Raw genomic sequence first — 10,314 nt, 5'->3', positions numbered from 1 at the left:
GCATACCTCAAAAACTTAAATATTTTCTTGCACGTCACACATACTTACTTGGCGTTGAGGGATTTGTTGGACCTCGATCGGGGCCCTTGCTGCACATACTGACCATGATTTAACATGCTTAACTCGCATAACTTAGATGTAAGTAATCATGCTCCCTTATGAGTTAAATCAATTCCTTAGGACGTTCTAAAGTTCCCATGACTCGACTTTGTAAATCATTGTACTAAACCTTCCTCAAAGCATACCATAATTTTTCCCAAAATATGAAGTACACGGACCCCGTGCCCAGGTCCGGCTCCGGGTCCGTGTAGGTACTGTAAAATGCGTGTGTAAAAAAAGGAAGACACGGACCCCGTGCTTAGGGTCCGTGCAGACTCTGGGAAAAAAAGCACTCCGGAAGAACAAAGGCACGAACCCCGTGTCAGGGTCCGTGTACTGGTCCGTCTACCTACTGCACGACGAAACTTGCGCGAAAATTTTTACACGATGTTTCCTCCTCCTCATCCAACTCCATGGCTACGAATTGACACCCCAAGACACTCCCTAGGACACCAAGGCTTTATACTAACCCCCAACAATCAGAAAGAAATCGTTCCCAAAAGCGACGATAGATAACCAACGACTCAAAACGACTCAAGCACGGAATTTGACACCAAATCGTATCCTACGACTTCTAATGGATTCAAGCATTTAGCGACACTAAACGACACACTCAATATCGTTCCGACCTCATACAAAACATATCTAAATGCATCAACTATCGCCCGGCGATTTCCAACGAAGCCTGCAACACAAAAACTTCAAGAACTTATTAATAACATGATTTTCTGAAAACATGATTTGAGCAGTCCCACAAAAAACATCATAACTCACTCAATTATCGTCCAAAAATCTCGAATTTTATATCAAATCGAAGGCATCAAAAAGTTCTACAATTTTTTAGTTGAAAGTTTTCTCAAAATATTGACTGAAAATTCGCATTTTCAACCAGAACAGTAAAAACGTGATTTTTGATCCCTAAAATGGTTTCAAAAGTGATCCCAACACAATTGCTCGAACTTCTACACATCGTACACATGGTTTTACGCATAAATAACAACGCACGCATAATATGACATGATCGATGCATCAAGAACAGAATATACGTGCCTTTTTTATATAAAACTTTACCGAAACGACGTCACCGAAGCAGAGATGGAAGCGAGATTGATCCGAGACGATCGTGGCTCGATTTTCTTGCCATAAAATCCCCCAAAAACTTGATGGAAAAATAAGGGGAAGGGGGCGGCTGCTTGAAGGAGTAGGAACCCTAGGTTTCTTTCTTTTAAAATCTGAAAATTGAGATGTGTAGGGTGTGTTGTGTGTTTATCATGTACAGGTGTGTGTAAAAGTGTGTGTGCGCGTGTGTTTTAGTAATTAGGGAGTAAATTATGCTTAATTCAATAATTAACATGCTAATTTAAAAATGCTAATACTCCCCTAATTAAAGAAAAATACACATTAATTTTAAATAGCTCCTTAATTAAAATAACACCCACAAAATAAAAAGTTTAAAAGTCTTAAACTCTCAAAATTACTAAATAAGTGATTTAAGCTTGAAAATACTAAAACTCAATAAATTATTTAAAACGCCCTATTCCTGACTTAAAATAAAATACCGCATAAAATTTCCAAAATGGTCACCGGTCTCTTCCTCGATCCCGCCTCGAATAATCGCCTGAAATATGAAACTTGAAAAACATTCTAACGTGCATCACATAAACATGAATAATTAAAGTAATGCAGTTAAATAAATAATGCAATACTAAGACTCGTTTTAAAATTAATTAAAATGCTTTAATGATTAAACAATTGCATGGGTTATACGTGTACTGAATTTGGGCACTACACACCATCACCAGAATTGCTCAGATTCTTCCTCCTCAAGTTCTTCTTCAAGCTTATTTGGGAAGGGTTCTAAGGGGGGTGAGTATTTGGGAAAATACTCAGCAAGTGGGGGCATATCGAGCACAACAAAAAAATATTTACACAATTTCGAAAAAAATGACACAACACATCATACTTTTCATAACGTAACATCATACTCATATCATAACAGCACTGCGATTTTTCCACCTTCTATGGTTTATTGATATCAGTCCCTAAGTTTTAATTCTCTGAGGGGGCGAGGCCATAAAGCGGTTTTATCCCGCCGTGAAGGGCCATATGTTGGAATTCCACCCATTTTCAGGGAATTCTCATAGTGCCAACACGTAAACGTACCAAAATTCGAAATAAAAAAACGTATAGACACAACGACGGTGCTCGACCGTATTTTTGAAAAGAACGAACACATGCAAAAATCTGAAAATTTAAACCTTTAAAAACAGCCCACTTACAGTGTATATTGATGCTAAAAACGTAGGTGTTTGGCTTCGGTAATTGAGTCGCTTCTCGTTCTTGCTCGGACAGTACTTCGGCTTCGATTTCTAGCCTATCATTGGGATGGTTTTTCAGCAGGGTTTCGGCTAGGATAGTTGCTGGAATTTTCGAGAATTGCAGCTAGGGATTTCGAAAATTTAGTGTAGGGAGTGCTAGGATTTGATGTGGTATTTATAGGGGATGAGTATGGGGCTAAGTATGGCATCTAAATCATGTTCAAAATTGCCTGAATATCACAATATTTGACTCCAAATTTCCTTGCTTATTTTCGAAAATATGATGGCTAAATTATGGCATTTGCTTCCAATTTCCTTGTGGTTTATTCTTGCATGTGATTGTATCTTTAGGCACCACAATCTTTATGCACAATAATAATATAATTATTATTATTATATAAAATATTAAAGTTTTGCGATTTATTTTAAATATCTTTGCTTTTTTGTTTCAAACTTTAGAAACTAAAAATTAAAGATTTGAAACTTTTATATTCATCAAACGAATAATACATAATGATTTGTATTTATATGTCTTTTTATTTTTATCCAAACAAAAATGGTTGACAAATGCATCAAAAAATATTTGATGAAAGATGATCTTTTATGACATGATCTCACTAATCTTTACCTGTTAGACAATATTTACAATAAAAAGTAATAATCTTAGCATAAAAAGTAATACTTTTTCATTGATGATCCAAATAAGATATATGTCTTATAAAATACGACTATTGTCTCACACAAGTTTTTGCTTTGATTAAAAAATAAATGTGGTAAAAATGTATATTTTATAATAGAATTAACAAGTATGAAAAAGGTTAGTTTTGTCGAGCTTTATTATAAAAAATCAAAATAAAATCTATGGAACGTGAGTACCACCGTAAGCTTTTCTCAAACAGTATTATCAGCCACCGTAACCTTCCGGCTACTCGCCATCGTCTCAAAAATTTGTTATATTATAAATCCAAGAGGTGTAACAATACTTTTCTGATATTATCTTTTTGGGGTTTATAAGATATTCTTTATTAGTTTTAATATTTGATATGAGACATTTGTAATTGTTTTATCTAATGTGCAATGAAAAGTAATGGTTCGAGGTTTCATCATACTAAAAAAGAAAAAGAAAAAGTTAATAGAAATTCGATTAAATGAAGTGATGACTTATATTGAAACTATATATGTTGTCCGGCAAAAACTTGTGTAGATAGTCTCACGGGTCGTATTTTGTGATACAGATCTTTTATTTGGGTGATCCATAAAAATATATTTTTTTATGCTAAGATTATTACTTTTTATTGTGAATATCAGTAGGGTTGACCCGTCTCACAGAAAAAGATTAATAAGACTGTCTCACAAAAGACCTACTCATGTTGTCCACCAACTGTGTCGACCTTTGTACATATGAATTAGATGACTCTCACATATTGGATGTGATGAAGTATATCAAAATTATATATTGAATAAGTGACTTTCATCTTATTAATGGGCACAAAGATTAACTCGATCGGTAAACAACACGCTAACTTTTAATGAGAGAAAAAATGTATCTTTTAATTTTTTTTATTAAGCTAAAAGTTATTGTATTTGTACGCTCATTAAAAGTTCCAAGCGTTTGTTAATCTGAATGAACCTTTGTTAATAGCTAGTATTCATGTGCATATATTATGCGCTGATAAATTAATTTTTAGTTTACAATATTATTTTTATATTAAGCAAGTTTTTTTTGTAAACATGTCTATAACATTTTAAAGAATTAATTAAAATAATTATTATTTTCGAAATTTATAATGCTTTAAATTTTTTTTTTTTTAAAAAAGATTATGGTGTGTATATTTATTCAGTAGACATTTTGAAATATTATTTATTTTGAGAGAGATGTATTTTAAAATATATATTATGCAACTGAAAAGGGCTACTTGTCCAGAGCTCCACCTCCAAAACCAAAGGCTCATCCTTCATCTCTTTCACCCAAGGAAACAAAAACAGAAGAAAGAAAAAACAAACGATATTACTATGAAATATAAGGACAAAACAATACCATCCAACCATATAATTCCACAATTATCCCAAAAAAATACCCATAAATTTTGTGGCTGCCGACGTTTAAATTACACTTCAAAATCCCCCCCATCATGATTAACACAATCGAATTTCATCCTCGGCCATGAATGACACAGTAGATAAACTAGTGATCTGTCTTGCAAAAAGAGATGGAATCGACAAACTTGTTAAAACCTTCCAATATGTATCCAAACTAGTTCATTGGCATGCAGAAAGAACAAGTCCAGAGTTCGCTGGCAGAGCAAAGAAATGGGAAGTCGCCTCCGGGCTCAGCCGGAAGGCCTTCCGCAGCGGCCGGTTCCTCACTGGATTCAACGCCATCCGTCGCAGTCCAGGAGCCACCGTAACCTTCCGGCTACTCGCCATCCTCTCCAACGCTGGCGAAATGGTTTACTTCTTCTTCGACCATTTTCTCTGGCTATCAAGAATCGGAGTCCTCGACACAAAACTTGCTCCGAGGATGAGCTTTGTGTCGGCTTTCGGCGAGGCTTTCGGGTACGTATTCTTCGTCGTGTCGGATTTTATACTGATCCGGAAGGGGATTATGGAAGAAAGAAGGCTTGTGAAAAGTGGGGAGGAAGGATCTGAACCGGAGAATATCAAGAAAATTAGGGTTGATCGGGTGATGAGATTGATGGCTGTGGCAGCAAATTTGGCAGATTTGGTTATTGCGCTTGCTGATATTGAGCCCAATCCTTTCTGTAATCATGCAGTCACGTTAGGGATTAGTGGGTTGGTCTCTGCATGGGCTGGTTGGTATAGAAATTGGCCATCTTAGATATAATTAATGTAAATTAAAGTTTGTTGATGTATTGTTTAATTGGGCTCACTGAAAAATTATATACAAAAAAAGAAGTTGAATAGAAATGCTATGTCAGCTGTCAGCAATTTTTAGTTCATCCAAACACTCCATCAAAAATCAAATTAATTATGAAACAAACAAAAATAACAAATATAGGATCGCTCATATTCGACGATTGTCCTAACTGTATCAAAACGAGTATCTTCCATTGTATTTATGTCCTCACTCACACGTACCATAGGAAATTTCATAGGGGGTCACATATCACAAAATTACTCCAATTCAAGTACGTTTAACTTTGGAGTTCTTATGTGATGAGCTCCCGAAAAAAGATGCACTTTCTTGATATGAGTAGTACATATCAAATTTTTTAAATATTCCTCAACTGCATAGTCTCATACCTGAACAATTTTAGAATCTCTCTTATTCCGATGTGAGATCGGTTAAATCATGTTCCCTTCGCCCAGAAGCTTGCCAAGAACCACTTATTGTCCGAGCAATCTCATGACACCGCCGATCAGCCCCCGTCCTCTTCAGCCTCGGGCCTTACACATGTTACAAATTAATTCATGAGTTCCAATATTGTTAATTTAAAAAATTTCCTTAATAATCAGCATGCAATCTCTGTTTTCGCAATCCTTCTATAAATATTTCGTGTTTGAATGACGTTGGGAAATAGTCAAGTCCACTAGTTTCTTTAACTTCTTCATAGCCTTCATTGGATACTGGATCTGGTAATTCCGGTAGAACAACCCATGTTTTCAACCAAGTAATCCAAACCCGACCGAATACCCGATTAATGCTACCTATAACTACCAGTGTTCCGTGGCACGCATATTAATTTTTTTTTAAGTTCGATAATTTTGGTGTAAAAATATGTATTATTTTATTAGGATATACAGATTAATGATTAGATAAAATTTACTGATATAGTCTGAACTTTTAGATAAATTTGAGATAAGTTTGGGAAAAATTCATAAAAGGTTAGAGAGAAGTACAAAAACTAATAACACACAAAAACTCATGGTCTTACGAGTCAATTTTGTGAAACAAATATCTATTTTGGTCATCCATGAAAAATAATATTTTGTATGTCAAAATTATTATTTTATTGTAATTATGGACATAGTTAACCCGTCTCACGAATAAATATATGTAAGATCGTCCCACAAGAAACTTACTTTTATTAATAAACTCACACCAGTAAAATTAACTGACAAATATTATAAAGAATAAAACTGTAAAAATAACTTCGTTGTCATATTGACATACCAAAGTTAGTTAATATGATATTCTAAGTTTAAGAATATATTATATATTATTATTATATTTAGTCAATTAATTATAACAAAGAGATAATCTTTCACAATATCTATGTGAATCTCTAGCAAATATAGTCCCGAAATCCAGGTTACGTTTAGAATAACTCAAAGGACGGTGAATAATCTAATGTTGTTTTTTGCAAGATTTTTAAGTCAATAAATTGAGTTAGGATTTAGCAACCGAATGTACTTTTCTTGGTCTAAACTGATAAGTGGAATAACATATGAATGTTCTAAATGCAGAAAATGCTCAAACAGAAGCGGTGAATATGTGCGCACATGAACCTGATGTCTAATGAATACACAGGCCAGGGGTGCCTATAGTGATGCAGAACCATTAAATAACTAAGGTTAATGATAAATTAAAACTGTTAAGAACAAAAGTACACGAAGATTTGTTTATAAAAGTTAGAATTATAATCTCTTCTATGTATACGAAGGATTCCATTAGAGGGTTTATTTGTGCGAGTCATTGTACAAACCCAATCTAACCGAGTTCACACTTTCATTTGAAATTCCTTGCAATATCTCTTACAAGTCACCATTTTTAATGACAATCCAAAAACACAATGCAACAATCTCCACACTTAGTAACACTAACTTCTGTAAAGATTTTTTGAAGAAGTGAATAAGATAATGCGATGAATGCAACTATCGGTTCTTGCACAACTTGATGCAGTACGAAATTTAGGTGATCAATCTATCCGGGTGGACACGTTGTTATGAGAGAATAACCCGTACTTCAGTGTCCACAGCAGTAAATATCAGGGTCGCCACCTGTGTCACGAAACGAGATTAGAGGTATCGCGAGATTCTCGGTAAAAGGTCCTCCGGTACTCGAGTTAGCAAACACCCCAAGATATGCACTCTCAAAAGCTAGAGGCTTTTTGGAGCATATAATGAGATAAAAAATCCTCCTTGAAATGGTGTGATAGCTCCTATTTATAAGCTTTCTAGATGGGCCATGGGCCCTCAATCATCTTGGGCTCTCTATTGGGCCTAATCTTTAATTAATGGCCCAATCTAATCTTTACCACACTAATTACCTAACTCACAAAATTAAATCACTTCTTAGACTAATACCCATCATAAGCCCCCCACTCTCGAACACCTACAATTTATTGAAGGTGATGGAGAGTAAGAATAACTTAACCAAAAACTCTCGGTCCTACATCTAATTAAAAAAAATAAACTGAACCAAAAACTTTAATCTATTCTCCACTCCAATCCTGCATCTAGGTTAAGCCCCATTCCCCTATAAAAGGGTCCCACATGCCTCATCTTCTCCTGATTCTCGGCCGCAATGTCAGGTAACTCTCTCTCTTGCTTTATTCTTTTTCTCTACGAATCATTATTGTTGCCTTTATGCTATATTACTGTATAATATATACTCCTCAAATGCTTTTGCTCTATTTTCTGAATCTGCTCCTACGGACCATCGATTTTCTTCTTCCTTTCTTGTTTTACTACTGTCATCATGCGAGGTATCTTTTTTGTTGCTCTAATCGTCTTTTTGTACATCGTTGACATTCATTACTTTTAACTTTTACGTTTGAGTTATGAAATTTTGATGCTTCATTGCCCCTTATTCTTCTTGTAGGGTTGCGTGTGAATTTGGCCACCCTTCAAGCTCGAGAAGATACTATGGGGAGGTCTCTTTCTATCGGAGAGAAGAAAAGAGTTGATGATCGGCGCTACTCTCCCGCTCCTCGATCTTCTATCCCTACTTCGGGGTCGCACCCCCAGTCTGGTCGTGGAGGAGGGTCTAGTTCTCAAGGTCGTCAGGGGCCACATCCTATGTCCACTGACAGCCATGCTTCTGGAGCTGTTGTGGATAAAAGAAAGGACCAGTGTACTAGGGGACATGAAGATGGCAAGAGGAAAGGCGAAGTGGCCACCCCGCCAAACTTTAAGAAAGGTCATGGGGATCCGATATCGTCTTCTCGAGGCTCTCGGAAGAACTCTCTACTTTTGGAAGGAGTTAATGCTAAGGAGAAAGTGGGGTCTTTTTGGGATTTAGATGACCCTGATATGGGATGGAGAAAAGGGAGGGAGATGATATGTGATCATGACATGGCTCATTTGGTCCCTCAGCCCCCTGCTGCTCTATCCCACTCTCTGGCCTTGATAGGTTGCCAGGTGCTTTCCTCGCCCCTCAGTGTCTTTTCTGTAGGGACGTTTACGTGATGTAACCAATTGTCTCTTGATTTTCAGGCTGTGTCTCTGGCCTGTGCTTACCAGGCTCGAGAGGAGAGAGGTCGAGCTGAGGAGGCTCGATTTTGCCGAGAGCTCTCCCAATTAAAGGAAGAAAATGGATGTCTTCGATCGGAGAACATCATACCGAGGTGAAGACTGGCGGGATGTTCTTGGCTTCTAAGACGGTGAAGACTGGCGGGATGTTCTTGGCTTCTAAGAACTTGGTTCCCTTTATGACAAACATCATACCGAGGTGAAGACTGGCGGGATGTTCTTGGCTTCTAAGACGGGGCAGTCCTTTGTGACGGGTGTTGAGGAGAAGGCACTAGCAGCCTTTCGTGCTTCTCCGGCCTATGCTGATGAGGTTTACAGTCACGCTTTTGGTCTCCGTGATGAGGTGGTGCGAGACTGTCGTCTCCAGCTTCGCTTGACAGGCTTGGTTCCTGAGGAGGTGATTATGAGGATTTCACCTCATGCGGCAGAGTTGGATGACACCGCTCGGGTTGACCCTCTGCCAGAGTTTCCTCCAGCGGGGGATGTTGACTGTGAGGTCATTGGCGCGCTGCACTTGCTCCCTGCTGACGAAGCTATCGAGGATGGATGATTTTTGTCTTTGCCACTAGACCTGTCGGAGCTTTATTCTAAGATCGTACTTTTGCACAACTATTTTGCTTAGTCGAAGTTTATTTTGATTACTATGTCATCTGGACATTAATTTTGGTTTTCTTTTAGTAATACTCCACGCTTGCTGCTTAATTAAATATGAACTTGGGCACTTTTATGCCTCTGTGGTCTCGGCGGGACGTTATTACCCTAGCGTAGGTATCCCGGGACTCTATTTTGGTGACCTCTTACAGTGTCTGAGCACTTTCCCGCTGGGCTGGCCAAGCCTCTTATGCTTGGGTGGCTCTCTGTGACACCTTGGGTCTCGTGATGTCTTCTGCGTGCGTTACACATTTGTTTTTTTTTTTTTTTTTTTTTTGGGTCTCTAATTAAGTAAAATCAAAACACGATAAATGCAAGAAAAACTTATAAATTTATTGATAAACGTAACTCAGGTAATAACATCTTGTGACCGACTGCTCTTTAAGTAAAAACAAACAGAAACACGTAGTCTATACGTAAAATTTCTTTAAGTTCGCAATGTTGCATGTTCTTGGTAAGGTCTTCCCATCTGGTTGCTGAAGACGATATGCTCCTCCTTTGATTATCTCGATTACTTTGTACGGGCCTTCCCATTTTGGATCGAGTTTACCTACCTGCCGCAAGATTTCTGCCCTCCTCAAGACTAAGTCCCCTACTTGAAATGACCTATGCTTAACCTTGTTATTGTATGCTCTGGCCATTTGCGCTCTGTACCTTTCTGCACGGAGTGATGCCTCTTCCCTAAGTTCGTCTATGAGGTCCAAAGATAACATCACCCCAACCCAAATCCAATCCACAAATCAACCCAACCCAACCAAACCCCTAGCCCAAATTACCCCAACCCAAATCCAATCCACAAATCAACCCAACC

The 10,314-nt window shown here is 37.5% G+C and overlaps 2 protein-coding genes across 2 annotated transcripts; both read left to right on the top strand.

Annotated features, from left to right (window-relative positions):
- The first annotated feature begins 4,393 nt into the window (after nucleotides 1–4,393).
- On the top strand, nucleotides 4,394–5,316 carry LOC140807358 (peroxisomal membrane protein 11-4-like). Its single transcript, XM_073164174.1, has one exon. The coding sequence runs from the start codon at nucleotides 4,582–4,584 to the stop codon at nucleotides 5,254–5,256; it is 675 nt and encodes a 224-aa protein (XP_073020275.1). The 5' UTR covers nucleotides 4,394–4,581; the 3' UTR covers nucleotides 5,257–5,316.
- Nucleotides 5,317–8,206: 2,890 nt separating this feature from the next.
- Nucleotides 8,207–9,607, top strand: LOC140808430 (uncharacterized). The gene is made up of 2 exons (XM_073165565.1): nucleotides 8,207–8,741; nucleotides 8,817–9,607. The coding sequence occupies exons 1-2, from the start codon at nucleotides 8,247–8,249 to the stop codon at nucleotides 8,949–8,951; spliced, it is 630 nt and encodes a 209-aa protein (XP_073021666.1). The 5' UTR covers nucleotides 8,207–8,246; the 3' UTR covers nucleotides 8,952–9,607.
- Nucleotides 9,608–10,314: the final 707 nt, after the last annotated feature.

Source organism: Primulina eburnea, chromosome 12 (genome assembly GCF_022965805.1).
Source record: "Primulina eburnea isolate SZY01 chromosome 12, ASM2296580v1, whole genome shotgun sequence".
NCBI lineage: Eukaryota > Viridiplantae > Streptophyta > Magnoliopsida > Lamiales > Gesneriaceae > Primulina > Primulina eburnea.
Note: the sequence above shows the minus strand (reverse complement) of the source record. Positions and strands in the feature narration are given on the sequence as shown.

Excerpts from the sequence above, each read along its gene's own strand:
- LOC140807358 (XM_073164174.1), top strand. The coding sequence starts at position 4,582 with ATGAATGACACAGTAGATAAACTAGTGATCTGTCTTGCAAAAAGAGAT.
- LOC140808430 (XM_073165565.1), top strand. The coding sequence starts at position 8,247 with ATGGGGAGGTCTCTTTCTATCGGAGAGAAGAAAAGAGTTGATGATCGG. Across the intron at positions 8,742-8,816 it reads TGGCCTTGATAGGTTGCCAG|GCTGTGTCTCTGGCCTGTGC; the intron begins GTGCTTTCCTCG and ends CTTGATTTTCAG.